The 20,851-nt window shown below is 44.0% G+C and overlaps 1 protein-coding gene across 2 annotated transcripts; it reads left to right on the top strand.

Moving 5' to 3' along the window:
* The first annotated feature begins 247 nt into the window (after positions 1–247).
* On the top strand, positions 248–19,405 carry LOC123997819 (protein lin-28 homolog A-like). Of its 2 annotated transcripts, none has more exons than XM_046302396.1 (4): positions 248–279; positions 5,865–6,049; positions 14,889–15,082; positions 18,318–19,405. In XM_046302396.1, the coding sequence occupies exons 1-4, from the start codon at positions 255–257 to the stop codon at positions 18,673–18,675; spliced, it is 762 nt and encodes a 253-aa protein (XP_046158352.1). In that variant the 5' UTR covers positions 248–254; the 3' UTR covers positions 18,676–19,405. The 2 variants fall into 2 exon arrangements, with proteins under 2 accessions (XP_046158352.1, XP_046158354.1); XM_046302398.1 differs by lacking the exon at positions 248–279 and adding an exon at positions 5,211–5,276.
* Positions 19,406–20,851: the final 1,446 nt, after the last annotated feature.

Consider the following 20,851-nt stretch of genomic DNA (forward strand, 5'->3'; position numbering starts at 1 on the left):
TTTCCAAAGTTTACCCTTGGTGGAGTAATTTATTATATGCTATAGTTGATATGAATGGGAAACGGTGGAATCTGTATATTTCCACATTTCATACATTTTAATTTCAATTATCTTGGGCATTCAACAACTGGTAATGAAAATGCACCCTCTTCAATTATGTCCCAAATGCACGTGTAGTCAAGACGCAAGACATTCGATGCATTCTGAGCCTATTTAATAAACATCCCTGCTCTTCTTCACAGGTATCCAGGGGTATGACCTTGCAGGGGACAACCTCAAGTAAGTGCATCATGGTCACCATGCCTCAGATTATTCTGAAATAGGAAACTGTTAAAATCATTATGCATGCATTTTTATATGGGGAGTGTAACTCAATCCAGTCCAATAAAAGCTGCTTTGTGTGAGTCTGTTTGAGTACATGTGGGGACATTTTGTTGGTCCCCACAAGGTCAAATGCTATTTCTTGGGGGTTAAGGTTAGAGTTATAATTTTGTTTTGTTTTTACCTTTATTTAACTAGGCAAGTCAGTTAAGAACAAATTCTTATTTTCAATGACGGCCTAGGAGCAGTGCCCCTGAACTGCCTGTTCAGGGGCAGAACGACAGCTCAGGGGTTTGAACTTGCAACCTTTCAGTTACTAGTCCAATGCTCTAACCACTAGGCTACCCTGCTGCCCCATAATTAGGGTTAGGAGCTAGGGTTGGGGTTAGGGTTAGGGGTTAGAGAAAATAGGATTTTGAATGGGTCTGAATTGTATGTCCCCACAACGTTAGCTGTGCAATAATATTTGTGTGTGTGTGTGTGCGACATATCTTTCGTAGAGTTGATCAGGCTGTTGATTGTGGCCTGTTGAATGTTGTCCCACTCCTCTTCAATGGCAGTATGAAGTTGATGGATTTTAGTGGGAGCTAGAACACGCTGTCGTACATGTCGATCCAGAGCATTCCAAACATGCTCAATGGGTAACATGTCTGGTGAGTATGCAGGCTTTGGAAGAACTGGAGATTTTCAGCTTCCAGGAATTGTGTACATATCCTTGTGACATGGGGCCGTGCAATATCATACTGAAACATGAGGTAATGGAGGCGGATTAATGGCACGTCAATGGGCCTCAGGATCTCGTCCCGCTATTTCTGTGCATACAAATTGCCGTCGATAAAATGCAATAGTGTTTATTGTCCGCAGCTTGCCCATACCATAACCCCATCGCTCTGTTCACAACGTTGATATCAGCAAACTGCTCGCCCACACAGTGCCATACACTCTGTCTGCCATCTTCCCGGTACATTTGAAACTGGGATTAATCTGTGAAGAGCACACTTCTCCAGTGTGCTCAGTGACCTTCCCTGAGGTTTCTGACAGTTTGTGTAGAAATTATTTGGTTGTGCAAGCCCACAGTTTCATCAGCTGTCCAGGTGGCTGGTCTCATACTATCCCGCTGGTGAAGAAGCCGGATGTGGAGGTCCTGGGCTGGGGTGGTTAGACGTGGTCTGCGGTTGTGAGGCCAGTTGGATGTACTGCCAAATTCTCTAAAACGACATTAAATTCTCTGGAAACAGCTCTGGTGGACATTCGACATTCCAATTGCACACTCACTCAAAGCTTGAGATAGAGGCATTGTGTTGTGTGAAAAAACTGCTAATTTTAGAGTGGCCTTTTATTGGCTTCAGTACAAGGTGCATCTATGTAATGACTATGCTGTTTAATCAGCTTCTTGATATGCAACACCTGTCAGGTGGATGAATTTTCTTTATTAATATTAGATAAATGCTCACTAACAGGGCAGTAAACAAATTTGTGCCAAGAAATGGAGATAAATAAACTGTTTGTGCCTATGGAACATTTCTGTGATCTTTTATTTTAGCTCATAAAACATGGGACCAACATTTCACATGTTGGGTTTATATTTTTGTTCAGTATGTTTGAGACTTAGTTATTCTACCGTATGGTTTAAATAGATTCATTATCCAATATTTAAGTTCCCTTTAATGTGTTTCAACATAACGTTTTAAACTCCATAATCTGATTTATTGGGCACAATTGTGTATTTAAAAATTTCATGGACTAAGATATAACCTCATTGAGCTCAACAGTTTAGCAAAGCGGTAGCCTCAGAACGAACAATAGTTTACACATGCACCTAAATAAAAGTTCCACAATCTTAATTTGATTCCAATTGCGCATTTCTTGCGTTTATTTTAAATCGAATCGTTCATTCCCCAGTTTCACTATCTCGATCTGCTAAGGCATTGGAAGAGAACAACCCCTTAACATTACCCTTGCCTCCCTTCCATCAATGCCCGGGCCCCTCCCAGCCACTTACTTTGCATGGGAAAAAATTCCTGATTATCACCAAACATCATAAGTACCCCAATATCACTCCGAAAGGATCTCAGATTCTCGAAAGGGGTTGCAAGATTAGGCAATATAATCGACATTTGAGCAAATACTATATGGACGTAGAGCACATTTTACGAATGTTTTTTTCCACAGAACTGTTTAAAAAAAGAGACATTCGATCTAAATATATTGTGTACAATCCGATTCTGATATATTTACACTTTACATTGTAGTTTAAACAGTTAAATTGTAGTTTTCTAAATGTCTTAGAATTGTTAATATTAGTAGCAGCCTAATGAATTTTTGAACAATATGAACCTTGTTGACACTCAAACGCTAGACTGCAAAAAAGTGCTCAATGGTAGAACATGGAATGAAACCCAATGAACTCGATAAAATGAGAGAACGAGAGAGAGGGGGGGAGGCTCTCCGGTGACCTCGGCATTTCTGGTTGAAAAGAACTGATAAGTACCAATCACATTACCAATTATGCATGGGTACTTTCACCTCATAACTGTGACTATACATGGTCTGATGATGTTTTACTCTCTGTCCTTTTATATCACCTTTTATATCATACACACAACACGTAACTCTGTTTCCAAATCCTCCTCAATCTTCCAAATAGGCGCTGATTAAGTTTGACGCATTTGTCCCCTCATTTATAATACCTGGGGAAATGCCTGCTTCGGTAACATCTGATACGGGTGTTGCCTGGTCGTTCTGGCCCAATGTTCCACGCTGCGTTCGTGCTGAGCTCCAATTTCTCTCGTATTCTGCATCTTCACAAACACAGTTTGAAGGCGGATTGAAGTGTGAGGTGGGGGTCCATCAGAGGATTCCTGCAGTAGTGTGGGCGTGTTTACAATGTATTGGGAGTATTTCTCCCCCAATCCCCTTCATAAAGAATTCCCAAAACATTCGCCCTGGTCAATCTCTGTGTCTTGAACCCTCTGTCATGTTATTTATCCCATAGTCTAATTATCTATCGGGGAATCGTTTTTATTTCGGCAATTCGATGCTAGTATTGACGAAAACCAAGTGTTAATACGCACGAATAGCCTTTATGTGACCTGTTAAATGTGTACCATGCAAGGAACACATACGCCTATCTGTGAGATATTTCTGATAACCTGATCTTGATTGGTTTTGCTAAAATGATAACCTACGGTCGAGAACAGCACGGGAATGTCAGGTCATGCCTGTAAGATTTATGCGTTCATGTTTTGTTCTTAGTTTATTTTTACGCGGTAGATATATATTTATTTATATATTATATCAGACCAAAGGACAGATTTACACCCATCTAATTATTTTATTTATTTTTTCACCTTTATTTAACCATGTAGGCTGGTTGAGAGCAAGTTCTCATTCACAACTGTGACCTGGCCAAGATAAAGCAAAGCAGTGCGATAAAAACAACAACTCAGAGTTACACATAAACAAACGTACAGTCAATAACACAATAGAAAAATCTATGTACAGTATGTGCAAATGTCCATTGCTCGTGTTTCTTGGCCCAAGCAAGTCTCTTCTTATTATTGATGTCCTTTAGTAGTGGTTTCTTTGCAGCAATTCGACCATGAAGGCCTGATTCACATAGTTTCCTCTGAACAGTTGATGTTGAGATGTGTCTGTTACTTGAACTCTGTGAAGCATTTATTTGGCCTGCAATTTCTGAGACTGGTACCTCTAATGAACGCATCCTCTGCAGCAGAGGTAACTCTGGGTCTTCCTTTCCTATGGCGATACTCATGAGAGACAGTTTCATCATAGCATTTGATGGTTTTTGTGACTGCACTTGATTGACCGACCTTCATGTCTTAAAGTAATGATGGACTGTCGTTTCTCTTTGCTCATTTGAGCTGTTCTTGCCATAATATGGACTTGGTCTTTTACCAAATAGGGTGATCTTCTGTATTCCACCCTTACCATGTCACAACACAACTTATTGGCTCAAATGCATTAAGAAGGAAAGAAATTCCACAAATTAATGAATTAGTTAATTGGAATGCATTCCAGGTGACTACCTCATGAAGCTGATTGAGAGAATGCCATGACTGTGCAGAGCTGTCATCAAGGCAAAGGGTGGCTGCTTTGAAGAATATAAAATAGTTTTTATTTGTTTAATACTTTTTGGGTTACTACATAATCCCATGTGTGTTATTTCATAGTTTTGATGTTTTCACTGTTATTCTACAAAATAGAAAATAGTACAAAAATGAAGAAAAACCCTTGATATATCATGACTTGAGGATATGCCTATGTATTTAACATAACCACGTTTACACACATACATGAGGGTCATCATTCAGTTTATTCTTGGCATGAAATGACAACTCAAACATTTGCGTGTCAAATACGTATGTTTTGAAACTTCTAATGAATAAATAAACGTGAAATAGGCCTACACAAATATGTTGATGTTCGGTTTGTGGAACGACGATTGGCTATCTCTGTGCTCCGAAAGAACTATTTTGCCTGGATTCGAGGAGGAAAAAAATGGCACTGCTATCTGGTATCCTTGGGACGTCCATACCCTAACCCCTACCCTAATCTTAACCTCTACCTTTACTTTAACCATAATCTTAACCATAACCCTTACTAAACCCTATCCTTAACCACTACCGTAACCATTTTACATTTCAACCTCAAATGGTTAGGGACATCCTAAGGATCCCTGATTGCACGGACCGAACAAAATAGTCGCCAGAAAGCATGTAAAATTGACAGAGTCACGTGAACAGAGCAAGATAAATCCATAGAAGAATATGCTGAAACTCTATGGGGGAACGCACGTAGGATCATGCACGCAAAAGTATGGTCGCTCGAATCAGAATATTCGACTGACGCAGAGGAATAAACTATATCAAGACCAGCAGGGTTTATATCACCGAAGTTTGGAGCGGAAACTTGGCAGGGAAACATGGCCGAAGGTTATTCTATATTCTATGTATCTGCTTAGATTGTCTCTCTGGCGTCCCTCTTTCCTGGGAAAGGAGAGGGGACTGACTGTAGCCTCCGAGATGTTGTTGGGTATCTATTTCCAAGATGTTGTGTTATGTAGTCTACCGCCCACAGCGTTTGCTATATATTTCGAGTTTTTTTGTGCGCTTTTTGCTGAGGTTTATGGGTGACAATGGACACCTGTCCTTTGCGTCAAATGCAAAGTTATTTCACCTTTGTTGTTAGAAAATGACAAGTGATGCAAGTGAAGATGAAAGTTCATAGTTGATATTTAAACACTTCAATATCCAAGTTGGAGTAGCCTATGATGGCTATTTATCAGATAGCCATCAAAGCAAAGCAAATTCCATCTGTTGGCAAATCATGTAAATAAAGTTTTTTTAATGTTCTTTATGAGTTGGTTACCTGCTCTGGAAAATAAGTACATTGCATATGAATTGTGTACAAGACAGAATACATTTTTAGAATTGGAATAATTTGCCCAAATAAGGTTTACTGAAACGAATGGGAAGTGATTTCATTGATGTTTTAACATTGTATTCTCAACTTGCTTTCAGGAGGGGTGGGCAAAGGTGGCGATAGAGGAGAGGAGCCAGGATCCTTGCAGGGTGGGCAGCAACAGTCCATGCACGGCGCAGGCCACTGCAAGTGGTTCAATGTGCGGATGGGCTTCGGATTTATATCCATGACTAGTCGTGGGGGAACTCCCGTAGATCCTCCTATGGATGTATTTGTTCACCAAGTAAGTTAAGTTGAACCATCTATGGATACAAATAATCAGCTGATAGATAGTAAAGCTGAACCCTCATGTCTACACGAGTTGGATACAAGTTCTCCCACTCCTATACGAGGTGACCACACAGTGCAGGCTATTGGATCGTTTGTATCTCTACCACATATCTCTGAGACACATGCACATTGTTGAGGGGCAGTGGTAACATGGTAACACCTAAGTCGTAGCATCCTCATGAATGAGCTTCTGTGTAGGATGTCTGTAGGACTACAGGAAATAATTAACATTCGGGAAAATGATTGTTATAGTGAAATAGTTTTGCAATGGAAAAACAGGTGATTGATAGATGTTTACTTGTCATGTTTTATAGACCCAGAAGACAGGGGAAAGGGCCTCTGTATGAGAGGGGGTTTTCTGAAGCCAAAGAAAAGACAGGTGGTGCATGGTAGTGGTCTGGTTAAACATGTGCTTAGAGGCCAACCTCACAACCAGGTTTAGATGTTGGACATTATTTCACTCCTGTGTGGGCTTTGGGCTGTGTATGTTATAGCACTGCTTTCCTTCACCATCTCGTGCCATGTTGTTAGATTCTATTGACACTTTGCAGCCCAATTAGAGACAGAATTCCATCAAATCCACCCCAAAGTTGCCACATTTTAGGTGTGCTCGATTTAGCTTGCCAAGTCCCCATCCCGTGTGGCTCAGTTGGTAGAGCATTTCACTTGCAATGCCAAGGTTGTGGGTTAGAGTCCCACAAGGGACAAGTGCGAAAACGTATGTAAGTTGCTCAGGATAAGAGCATCTGCTAAACGACTCCAATGTAAATGTGGTAGGATTTTCTTGGGCAGCATAGGTTTGGGGAGTGGTGTGGTGGAAGATATAGTGTATGATGCGATGGGAGACCGGCTGGAGTGGATCCTTGGTTATGACTGCCCATCAGTCCATCTCATCTCACTGTGTGTTTGGCAGGCTTCACCTTCCTTCCAGGGCTAGGCTAATACCAGTCTTTGTTTGTTCCTCTTCCTGGTGTTTTTTCCCCCTCAAAGGGGAGAAAGAAGAAAAAAAGCTACCTACCTACTTGTGTTCACGTGACTTCCTTCTTACAGTGAGTCATCTATTGATAGAGGGACTGATTGTAGAGAAGACTGGTTTCTATGGCCAGCTGATGAAATGCCTATGACGACAGTGCAGCTAACTGCTAACCGACACTGTTGGAGCAATGCAGTTGCAGTATGTTATCTGTCTGTGCTTTTGACCACTGCTTCTGTTTGATGTTGAGTCACTGTCTCCACAGGCTTTTGAGACCACTGCAATGCATGATTTACTCTTCAATTACAATTCAGATTCATTTTAACTGGGAAATATTTGGTGCATGAATCTGAGACTGATTTCTGGAAATGTTTCACAAAGTTGCGTGGATTGATATACTGTAGGTTTCCTTGCATAACTTGAATGTGACTAACACATGACTAACAGGAGGCTTCTGTAGACAGGACTGTGGAGGGACCACATTATGGCTTTGTAGAATGGCCTGAATAACTGCTTCAAGTGGGGGAATTTCTCTCTTTAACCTGGGAATTAGTTGTGATATGTTGATGATGAAACAGTTGAAGCTCAACAAACGCCTGTGGTATATTCAGGAGTTAAACTTGCTGAAGCCTGACCCAGCCTGAACTCTAGGGTTTTGTCATTGTTTTCAACATGTATGTCCTCTCCAACCCTGTCATATCACATTTCTCTCAATCAAGCCGTCCAGTGGCAAAAGCTCCCTCCACTATTGGAAGAGCTAGTAAACAGACTGAGGACATGTGCTGGAGAAATGAAATGAATGTACTGTATATACCCGCACCCCGCACTCTTTGTCATGTCCCTCCTTTCTCCTTGCTCACTTTTTCTGTCTTTCCCTTCTCTTCTATGTCCTTTTTCATTCCCACATCCCCCAACCGAAAACAGGCAAAATGGCTGCTGTGCTGGGTTGGTCTGTGGTAGCCCAGAGTTTAGGAGGCTCCAGCAGGGCTAACAGAGAGCTGGCCTGGGCTATCAGAGAGCTGGCCTGGGCTGTCATGCTGGTGAAAGAGGACCCAAAAGCGACTTAACAGAAACAGAGTTTATTCAAGTCCAAACAGAAAACGACAAATCCTGAATCCTTAACAGGAAATGTCCAAACAGGGAATAACAGAAATCCTCTAGTCTGTAGAGGGGAATAACAGGAGAAGCGGCCACAGACTGCAGGTCGCTTCGGGTAGGCGCAGGCCGTAGCTGACAGAGACACCTGCTCACACGCAGCATCTGATGAAGGCAAAAACACGACAGGACAGGGCGATACACAATCACAGCACGGTGAATACTAAACAAGGAACCGACAGGACAGGAACGGAACACAAAGGAATAAATAGGGACTCCAATCAGGGGAAAGGATCGGGAACAGGTGTGGGAAGACTAAATGATGATTAGGGGAATAGGAACAGCTGGGAGCAGGAACGGAACGATAGAGAGAAGAGAGAGCGAGAGAGTGAGAGAGGGAGGGGGAGAGAGAGGGATAGAAAGAGGGAAAGAACCTAATAAGACCAGCAGAGGGAAACGAATAGAATGGGGAGCACAGGGACAAGACATGATAATAAATGACAAACATGACAGTACCCCCCCACTCACCGAGCGCCTCCTGGCGCACTCGAGGAGGAATCCTGGCGGCAACGGAGGAAATCATCGATGAGTGAACGGTCCAGCACGCCCGAGACGGAACCCAACTCCTCTCCTCAGGACCGTAACCCTCCCAATCCACTAAGTATTGGTGACCCCGTCCCCGAGAACGCATGTCCATGATCTTATGTACCTTGTAAATAGGTGCGCTCTCGACAAGGACGGGAGGGGGAGGGAAGACGAACGGGGTGCGAAGAAAGGGCTTAACACAGGAGACATGGAAGACAGGATGGACGCGACGAAGATGTCGCGGAAGAAGCAGTCGCACAGCGACAGGATTGACGACCTGGGAGACACGGAACGGACCAATGAACCATGGAGTCAACTTACGAGAAGCTGTCGTAAGAGGAAGGTTGCGAGTGGAAAGCCACACTCTCTGGCCGCAACAATACCTTGGACTCTTAATCCTGCGTCTATTGGCGGCTCTCACAGTCTTCCCCGCAGACAAAGGCAGACCGGTAATGAAGTCTAAGGCGATGTGAGACCATGGTCGAGAAGGAATGGGGAGCGGTCTGAGACGACCGGCAGGAGGAGAGTTACCCGACTTAGTCTGCGCGCAGTCCGAACAAGCAGCCACGAAACGGCGCGTGTCACGCTCCTGAGTCGGCCACCAAAAAGCGCTGGCGAATAGACGCAAGAGTGCCTCGAACACCGGGATGACCAGCTAACTTGGCAGAGTGAGCCCACTGAAGAACAGCCAGACGAGTGGAAACAGGAACGAAAAGGAGGTTACTAGGACAAGCGCGCGGCGACGCAGTGTGCGTGAGTGCTTGCTTAACCTGTCTTTCAATTCCCCAGACTGTTAACCCGACAACACGCCCATAAGGAAGAATCCCCTCGGGATCAGTAGAAGCCACAGAAGAACTAAACAGACGGGATAAGGCATCAGGCTTGGTGTTCTTGCTACCCGGACGGTAAGAAATCACAAACTCGAAACGAGCGAAAAACAACGCCCAACGAGCTTGACGGGCATTAAGTCGTTTGGCAGAACGGATGTACTCAAGGTTCTTATGGTCTGTCCAAACGACAAAAGGAACGGTCGCCCCCTCCAACCACTGTCGCCATTCGCCTAGGGCTAAGCGGATGGCGAGCAGTTCACGGTTACCCACATCATAGTTGCGCTCAGATGGCGACAGGCGATGAGAAAAATAAGCGCAAGGATGAACCTTATCGTCAGACTGGAAGCGCTGGGATAGAATGGCTCCCACGCCTACCTCTGAAGCGTCAACCTCGACAATGAATTGTCTAGTGACGTCAGGAGTAACGAGGATAGGAGCGGACGTAAACGTTCTTTTAGAAGATCAAAAGCTCCCTGGGCGGAACCGGACCACTTAAAACACGTCTTGACAGAAGTAAGAGCTGTGAGAGGGGCAGCAACTTGACCGAAATTACGAATGAAACGCCGATAGAAATTAGCGAAACCTAAAAAGCGCTGCAACTCGACACGTGACCTTGGAACGGGCCAATCACTGACAGCTTGGACCTTAGCGGAATCCATCTGAATGCCTTCAGCGGAAATAACGGAACCGAGAAAAGTAACGGAGGAGACATGAAAAGAGCACTTCTCAGCCTTTACGTAGAGACAATTCTCTAAAAGGCGCTGTAGAACACGTCGAACGTGCTGAACATGAATCTCGAGTGACGGAGAAAAAATCAGGATATCGTCAAGATAGACAAAAACAAAGATGTTCAGCATGTCTCTCAGAACATCATTAACTAATGCCTGAAAAACAGCTGGCGCATTGGCGAGACCGAACGGCAGAACCCGGTACTCAAAATGCCCTAACGGAGTGTTAAACGCCGTTTTCCACTCGTCCCCCTCTCTGATGCGCACGAGATGGTAAGCGTTACGAAGGTCCAACTTAGTAAAGCACCTGGCTCCCTGCAGAATCTCGAAGGCTGATGACATAAGGGGAAGCGGATAACGATTCTTAACCGTTATGTCATTCAGCCCTCGATAATCCACGCAGGGGCGCAGAGTACCGTCCTTCTTCTTAACAAAAAGAACCCCGCCCGGCCGGAGAAGAAGAAGGCACTATGGTACCGGCGTCAAGAGACACAGACAAATAATCCTCGAGAGCCTTACGTTCGGGAGCCGACAGAGAGTATAGTCTACCTCGAGGAGGAGTGGTCCCCGGAAGGAGATCAATACTACAATCATACGACCGGTGAGGAGGAAGGGAGTTGGCTCGGGACCGACTGAAGACCGTGCGCAGATCATGATATTCCTCCGGCACTCCTGTCAAATCGCCAGGTTCCTCCTGAGAAGTAGGGACAGAAGAAACGGGAGGGATGGCAGACATTAAACACTTCACATGACAAGAAACGTTCCAGGATAGGATAGAATTACTAGACCAATTAATAGAAGGATTATGACATACTAGCCAGGGATGACCCAAAACAACAGGTGTAAACGGTGAACGGAAAATCAAAAAAGAAATAGTCTCACTGTGGTTACCAGATACTGTGAGAGTTAAAGGTAGTGTCTCAAATTTGATACTGGGAAGATGACTACCATCTAAGGCAAACATGGGCGTAGGCTTGTCTAACGGTCTGAAAGGAATGTTATGTTTCCGAACCCATGCTTCGTCCATGAAACAACCCTCAGCCCCAGAGTCAATCAAGGCACTGCATGTAGCACCCGAACCGGTCCAGCGTAGATGGACCGACATAGTAGTACAAGATCTAGATGAAGAGACCTGAGTAGTAGCGCTCACCAGTAGCCCTCCGCTTACTGATGGGCTCTGGCCTCTTACTGGACATGAATTAACAAAATGTCCAGCAACTCCGCAATAGAGGCACAGGCGGTTGGTGATCCTCCGTTCCCTCTCCTTAGTCGAGATGCGAATCCCTCCCAGCTGCATGGGCTCAGTCTCAAAGCCAGAGGAGGGAGATGGTTGCGATGCGGAGCAGGGAAACACCGTTGATGCGAGCTCTCTTCCACGAGCCCGGTGACGAAGATCTACCCGTCGTTCTATGCGGATGGCGAGAGCAATCAAAGAGTCCACATCTGAAGGAACCTCCCGGGAGAGAATCTCATCCTTAACCACTGCGTGGAGTCCCTCCAGAAAACGAGCGAGCAGCGCCGGCTCGTTCCACTCACTAGAGGCAGCAAGAGTGCGAAACTCAATAGAATAATCCGTTATGGACCGTTCACCTTGGCATAAGGAAGCCAGGACCCTAGAAGCCTCCCTACCAAAAACTGAACGGTCAAAAACCCGAATCATCTCCTCTTTAAAGTTCTGGAACTTGTTAGAGCAATCAGCCCTTGCCTCCCAGATAGCTGTGCCCCATTCTCGAGCCCGGCCAGTAAGGAGTGAAATGACGTAAGCAACCCGAGCTCTCTCTCTAGAGTATGTGTTGGGTTGGAGAGAGAACACAATCTCACACTGCGTGAGAAAGGAGCGGCACTCAGTGGGCTGCCCGGAGTAGCAAGGTGGGTTATTAACCCTAGGTTCTGGAGGCTCGGCAGGCCAGGAAGTAACAGGTGGCACGAGACGAGACTCTGGAACTGTCCAGAGAGGTCGGAAACCTGAGCGGCCAGGTTCTCCACGGCATGGCGAGCAGCAGACAATTCCTGCTCGTGTCTGCCGAGCATGGCTCCTTGGATCTTGACGGCAGTGTAACGAGCGTCTGAAGTCGCTGGGTCCATTCCTTGGTCGGTTCCTTCTGTCATGCTGGTGAAAGAGGACCCAAAAGCGACTTAACAGAAACAGAGTTTATTCAAGTCCAAACAGAAAACGACAAATCCTGAATCCTTAACAGGAAATGTCCAAACAGGGAATAACAGAAATCCTCTAGTCTGTAGAGGGGAATAACAGGAGAAGCGGCCACAGACTGCAGGTCGCCGGGTAGGCGCAGGCCGTAGCTGACAGAGACACCTGCTCACACGCAGCATCTGATGAAGGCAAAAACACGACAGGACAGGGCGATACACAATCACAGCACGGTGAATACTAAACAAGGAACCGACAGGACAGGAACGGAACACAAAGGAATAAATAGGGACTCCAATCAGGGGAAAGGATCGGGAACAGGTGTGGGAAGACTAAATGATGATTAGGGGAATAGGAACAGCTGGGAGCAGGAACGGAACGATAGAGAGAAGAGAGAGCGAGAGAGTGAGAGAGGGAGGGGGAGAGAGAGGGATAGAAAGAGGGAAAGAACCTAATAAGACCAGCAGAGGGAAACGAATAGAATGGGGAGCACAGGGACAAGACATGATAATAAATGACAAACATGACATGGGCTAACAGAGAGCTGGCCTGGGCTAACAGAGAGCTGGCCTGGGCTAACAGAGAGCTGGCCTGGGCTAACAGAGAGCTGGCCTGGGCTAACAGAGAGCTGAGGGGGGGGGGTCTGGATCAGAGAATCCTGAACCTATGCTTTGACTTCTGTTGAAACACAAATCAGTGACTTAGAGTGACTCGTAGAAATATGGGCTAGATTTGTTTTGTTGGCCTCTGTAAAGATGAACTAGGGTTACGTTTAGTTGCATGTAGTTTCATTATTATTTTGTTTTTATTTTATTCATTGCTAGATTGAGTTATTAATTTTTAGGGGAGGGGGGTTTGTCGCTGCAGTCGTTCAGACATGCAACAATTTACATGACTGTAAAACAACTTTCACAGAAATCAAATCATTTGTTTTAATCAGTGGTATTCCTTTTGTGTATTAGAAAAAGTTATGATGTATTGTGAACTGGGGGTAAATTGGCTTAATTAATGCTGTTGTTGAGGTAACAGTTACTGTAAATGTATTAATTAATTTAGTAAACATTTATTTTGGACAAGATCCATGAAAATGTAATTAGATGTAAAGGTTAATAAGAAACGTTGTTTAAGAAAAGGAATAAAGCTCTAATTGAGAGATTATTAGGATATTTTCAATATTTTCAAAACCTAAATGATCTGTGTTTAATTTGATAAAATATAAATAGTATTACCATTTATATACTATATATGCCTATTATTTACATGTTTATAATAAAATAATTGTAAAATTGTATTTGGTAATTGTGTTTTTCTTTGGATTAAATTTATTTAAAGAACTCATTAACCTTAATCGAGCAATTATTATTATTTGATACATGAATAGATCATACATACAATTATATTTCTAACAAATATGGAAAGGGAAGCAACTGTTAAAGTTTCACAAACAGTAAGATATATATATTTTTTTATACATATTTTAAATACTGTAAAAATATTTTTTTGTATTTTATAATGGGACAATAGTGATGATAATAGCAGTAATTATAATAGATTTGTTATTACAAGATTATGTACAACAAATGATTTTTTTACACCAAAATCCCTTTTCACTTGCCATTAAATTGTTTTAGAAACATTTTGTGCTCTATATTAGAAACTGAATGCCTAAGATTCCGATGATTGAGCTCATAGATCATCATGTAAGTCGCTCTGGATAAGAGCGTCTGCTAAATGACTTAAATGTAAATGTAAAATGTAAGACTGAAACTTTACTTTTCTTACTAGCACTGGCTTTGCTGATAGCTGCTTTACTGAGGAAAGTTTTACTCACTACGACTGTGACATGTGGTTGTCTCACCCAGCTATGTTAAGATGAATGCATTAAGTGTAAGTTGCTCTGGATAAGAGCGTGTGCTAAAATGTAAAGAATGTAAATGTTACACTAACCATACCTCGTTTTCTACTTGTTATTCACAATATCCTGCTCAAAGTACAGCGATTTGCTTTCCTGTGGGTCTGTGGCTCTGTGTAAAGATCTAAAATTCCCTCAAAGACATGGAGAGATTGTGCGTCTATTCTAAAAGTCTAGTGTTCTACTGTAGTGTGCTAAGGTCCATCTGAATCCTCTGGTATAGGAAGTGAACCAATGTGCTCAGTCCACAGCGACAGACCCAGGGAATGGCAGGGAGCAAGTGACTGTAGGGATCAGCCATTATGACTGAGTAGTCCTCAAGCACATATTTGGATAATTGGTAGCAAATTTTCAAATGTGATGTAGATAGATTCATTTGATTCATCCATCTGCTTGATTGAGACCTAGATGGAGAGGTGGGTTGATTTAGGTTTACTGTGTGTGACTAGACCAGGAGATCCCTGTGTAACCTGTGTCTTCTTCTCCCTATCCTGTCCTATCCCTCCTCCTTCTGTCCCAGAGCAAGCTGCACATGGAGGGCTTTCGCAGCCTGCGGGAGGGAGAGCCACTAGAGTTTACTTTCCAGATGTCCCTCAGGGGCCTGGAGTCTGTACAAGTCACGGGCCCCGGGGGAGGCCCCTGCTTGGGCAGTGAGAGGAGACAGAAACCCAAGCCCCCAGCGCCACAGCAGAGATGGAAGCCAAAAGGAGACCGGTGAGTGAACCATAGAAATAGAATTACTAGAACAGACTTTCCTTTCATGTTCTGTTATGAGTGAATATAGAGTGGGTAAGACTTGCTGCTGCAGGGAGGGAATTGAGACTAGCAACAGAACAGACAATGATGTTGGAAGGAACAGAGTAGTGCTGTGGTGATCATTAGTGGTGTGTTTGTATGTGCATACGTGTGTGTGCCTGTGTATGTGTGCATTGGTGTAATCTATTTAGCAGTAGCTGCATATTCGTATTTACCTGTGTATGATTCAGAGGTTCTGTGTAGAGTATACCTGCTGCATTATTTACATTATGTCATAGGTCCACATTTGTATAGGTTCTGTTACATGGTGTTCCTTTAGAGTTCAAATGTACGATGAGTTTAGTATAAATAATGAATGTGATTGTGCTGTACCTTTTCCTGTGTGGTGCTGCATTTCCACCCAAACTATTATTCTATAGGGCTCCAGTTGCCATGGTTTTACGGCAATATTGTATGACTGAGGTCTAGTCGGTCTAAGTGCTGCTATTTCCGTGATGGTTGGTTTTGAGGCTCTGCTGCTGGCTGCTATTTGCTTTGAATACAGATTTGTCCTTAACCCCACTGAAATAGATTGGTGATAGGAAATGCTGTTTTAACAGCTGTTTCCCAACCAGATGCAATGTTGTAATGTATTGCAAATATCACTTTAGACTGAAGAGGAATTGTCAGAAACAGGCTTTCTATTTTATACAGGATTGCCCTTTTATTCATCGTTAGGTGATGTTATATTGCATCATGTTGCGTTATGGTGGATAGTAATTTTATGACCTGAGTTAGGCCTATGCTACATCAATGATCACATTTATTTAACAATGTATACTTATTTTTGTTGTGTAGACATTTCATCCTAATTTCCCTCCCCATTGTTATAATGTAAGAGGGATCTTTCTTCAAAGGCAAGAATAGAAATATGTTGAGGTCAGTGTGTTGACCTCTAACCCCTAACCTTTCTGGGTCAGTAGCAGAGCGTCTGGTTGGATCCAAATAGGCAGGTTAAAAACATTTTCTAAACACTACATTCCCTTTAATAACATCCACCAGCATTTATTTCTTATATTTTCTTATATTGGTTTATTAAATTTTTTTATTTAATGGGTTGATGTATTACAGTGTTACACAGTTAAACTCTTGGCTCCCCGATCTTATAAACATTGACAATATTTTAACATTTTGGAATTTACAAATAAATTGTGCCAACACTTTTCTCTTCACTTGAGTTATTGGTTTACTTGAAAGTCAAACCTCAGCTGATTTGTTGTTCTGTGCAAATATTAGAAATGATGCAAACTTAAACGTTGTGGAAACTATGTAACCATGTGCCTATGTGGTTGATATGTTATAAAAACATTTACGACCAGCATGGTAGCTTGTCTTGTGAAAACTGGGTATTCACTCTTACCAGCTAGAATGGGAGTCTATGTGGTGGGGGTTGGGGAGTGGAGGAGGGGGTATTGGTAGGTAACCTCCCAAGCAAGCGAACTAGCCTGGATGAAACCTAAATTCCAATGCCCTTCCCCCTCTCCTCTCCTTCCCTCTCCCCCCTCACATGTTCTAATTGAAGATGCCACCATGAGGGACCCCCTGCAAGCCTCCAGCTCAGTCATGCGAAACTCTTTGTTTCCATCTGAAAGAGTTAAAGCTGCAATATGTAACTTTTTGAGTCACCGACCTGAAATGTAGCCGTATAACATCTGACTGGGTGACCGGCCTGAAATGTAGCCGTATAACATCTGACTGGGTGACCGGCCTGAAATGTAGCCGTATAACATCTGACTGGGTGACCGGCCTGAAATGTAGCCGTATAACATCTGACTGGGTGACCGGCCTGAAATATAGCCGTATAACATCTGACTGGGTGACCGACCAGAAATGTAGCCGTATAACATCTGACTGGGTGACCGACCTGAAATGTAGCCGTATAACATCTGACTGGGTGACCGGCCTGAAATGTAGCCGTATAACATCTGACTGGGTGACCGGCCTGAAATGTAGCCGTATAACATCTGACTGGGTGACCGGCCTGAAATGTAGCCGTATAACATCTGACTGGGTGACCGGCCTGAAATGTAGCCGTATAACATCTGACTGGGTGACCGACCTGAAATGTAGCCTTATAACATCTGACTGGGTGACCAACCTGAAAAGTAGCCGTATAACATCTGACTGGGTGACCGGCCTGAAATGTAGCCGTATAACATCTGACTGGGTGACCGACCTGAAATGTAGCCGTATAACATCTGACTGGGTGACCGGTCTGAAATGTAGCCTTATAACATCTGACTGGGTGACCAACCTGAAAAGTAGCCGTATAACATCTGACTGGGTGACCGGCCTGAAATGTAGCCGTATAACATCTGACTGGGTGACCGACCTGAAATGTAGCCGTATAACATCTGACTGGGTGACCGGCCTGAAATGTAGCCGTATAACATCTGACTGGGTGACCGGCCTGAAATGTTGTAGCTGTATAACAGCTTTGTTTCGCCTTGTCATCAATGTTTCGCCTTGTCATTGTTTCCCGCCCGTGAGCAGCTTGGTTATTTATTGCAGGACTTAGGCCTGTTGTTGACATACTGCATTTCTATAGACATTTGGCAGTAAGCTATAAATATCAGCAAGTGTGCAAATGTGTTATTAAAGCGCATTTTAGCAGGGAAAATAATAAGCTATTTATTTGGTTTGTCATCTCTTGATGAGAACACATATGAGAAGTATTGTATTTGCATTGGTCACTTTAACTGTTTTCTCTTAAAGGTTCAGTATTGGTGTTATTCTATGGTGTATTCTATGCATATTCTATGGTGTATTCTATGCATATTCTATGGTGTATTCTATGCATATTCTATGGTGTATTCTATGCATATTCTATGGTGTATTCTATGCATATTCTATGGTGTATTCTATGCATATTCTATGGTGTATTCTATGCATATTCTAAGTGAAATGCTGCCATCTTAAGGATAGATTTTAGGTAAATATAATTAAACCAATCTAGTAAGCATGTTATAATAGGATTTGTACCATATTACATTCTAGAGAAAATGTAATGATATCCCATATAAGAAGTTCTAGGTTGTATTCTTTGAATACCGAATAAATACGCAATTTAAGCCCTGAAGTTGCTTGTTAAGCCCAAGAAATTGCTTGTTTGTGAATTGGAATGTGACAAGGATCTCATCTCTCTGTGTCTCAGATGCTATAACTGTGGAGGACTAGACCACCATGCCAAAGAGTGTGGCCTGCCTCCCCAGCCAAAGAAGTGCCACTACTGCCAGAGCGCGACGCACATGGTGGCCCACTGTCCTCACCGCCCCCCCGGCCCCTTGTCTCCCGGCCCTGCCACAGCCACTCAGGGAAGACGCCCTACTGTGGACCAGTACCCCTCTACCTTCACCACCACCTCCTACAGCCCCAGTCCCAGGCAGGGAAACAGGCACTCCCAGCCCTCTCAGGACAGTTCCTCCCCCCTCAGCAAGTCCTCTAGCTCTCCGGAAGACCCGGCACAGATCCAGAGGAGATCTGGAGGACACCACAGGTTGAAACAATCCTGATCCACATCCACCATGGATGGATGCCACCTGTTAGTATTACCTCTGGTCCAATAAAACCACCTTCCTTCAGTCTGATCAGTCTCCTCCTCACACAGATCCTGAGCTACATCCTGAGCAACCTCAAGCAGATCCACATTTCTAACCAAATGGACAGTAAAGTATCTATTTTACTTCCCCAATCCCTCCCAGACTCTCCCTCTACTAAACTGTGTACATCTTAGCTACCTCCTGGGCCAACTCAATCCATCTCCACATAGATAGACCTATACTCTTAGCTACCTCCTGGGCCAACTCAATCCATCTCCACATAGATAGACCTATACTCTTAGCTACCTCCTGGGCCAACTCAATCCATCTCCACATAGATAGACCTATACTCTTAGCTACCTCCTGGGCCAACTCAAACCATCTCCACATAGATAGACCTATACTCTTAGCTACCTCCGGGGCCAGATTCAGCCTCATCTACCTCAGACTGGTAGGGATGGTCAGTCACCCTTGTGTATCCATCACTCAGTCAGGTTCATTGACATCTACTCTACTATCAATTGCAATAATGAAGACAACTAGGAATGGGACTGACACACAAACAGCCAAAGCAATCTTGTTCTTTCTTTTTTGATAATTTACCTCATCTGAACTCTATTGTCCCAAAGCTCAGTCTGTTCAAATTCACCTGGATTCACCATTCACCTGGATTCACCATTCACCTGGATTCACCATTCACCTGGATTCACCATTCACCTGGATTCACCTGTATTGCCCATTCACCTGGATTCACCTGGATTCACCATTCACCTGGATTCACCATTCACCTGGATTCACCATTCACCTGGATTCACCTGGATTCACCATTCACCTGGATTCACCATTCACCTGGATTCACCATTCACCTGGATTCACCTGTATTGCCCATTCACCTGGATTCACCTGGATTCACCATTCACCTGGATTCACCATTCACTTGGATTCACCTGGATTCACCATTCACCTGGATTCACCATTCACCTGGATTCACCTGGATTGACCATTCACCTGGATTCACCATTCACCTGGATTCACCATTCACCTGGATTCACCTGTATTGCCCATTCACCTGGATTCACCATTCACCTGGATTCATTCCCCTGGATTCACCATTCACCTGGATTCACCATTCCCATTCACCTGGATTCACCTGGATTCACCATTCACCTGGATTCACCATTCACCTGGATTCACCATTCACCTGGATTCACCTGGATTCACCATTCACCTGGATTCACCATTCACCTGGATTCACCATTCACCTGGATTCACCTGTATTGCCCATTCACCTGGATTCACCTGGATTCACCATTCACCTGGATTCACCATTCACCTGGATTCACCTGGATTCACCATTCACCTGGATTCACCATTCACCTGGATTCACCTGGATTGACCATTCACCTGGATTCACCATTCACCTGGATTCACCATTCACCTGGATTCACCTGTATTGCCCATTCACCTGGATTCACCATTCACCTGGATTCACCATTCCCCTGGATTCACCATTCACCTGGATTCACCTGTATTGCCCATTCACCTGGATTCACCTGGATTCACCATTCACCTGGATTCACCATTCACCTGGATTCACCATTCACCTGGATTCACCTGGATTCACCATTCACCTGGATTCACCATTCACCTGGATTCACCTGTATTGCCCATTCACCTGGATTCACCTGGATTCACCATTCACCTGGATTCACCATTCACCTGGATTCACCATTCACCTGGATTCACCTGGATTGACCATTCACCTGGATTCACCATTCACCTGGATTCACCATTCACCTGGATTCACCATTCACCTGGATTCACCTGTATTGCCCATTCACCTGGATTCACCATTCACCTGGATTCACCATTCACCTGGATTCACCTGGATTGACCATTCACCTGGATTCACCTGTATTGCCCATTCACCTGGATTCACCATTCACCTGGATCTACCTGTATTGCCCATTCACCTGGATTCACCTGGATTCACCATTCACCTGGATTCACCATTCACCTGGATTCACCTGTATTGCCCATTCACCTGGATTCACCATTCACCTGGATTCACCATTCACCTGGATTCACCATTCACCTGGATTCACCTGTATTCACCATTCACCTGGATTCACCATTCACCTGGATTCAC

Source organism: Oncorhynchus gorbuscha, linkage group LG15 (genome assembly GCF_021184085.1).
Source record: "Oncorhynchus gorbuscha isolate QuinsamMale2020 ecotype Even-year linkage group LG15, OgorEven_v1.0, whole genome shotgun sequence".
Classification (NCBI taxonomy): domain Eukaryota; kingdom Metazoa; phylum Chordata; class Actinopteri; order Salmoniformes; family Salmonidae; genus Oncorhynchus; species Oncorhynchus gorbuscha.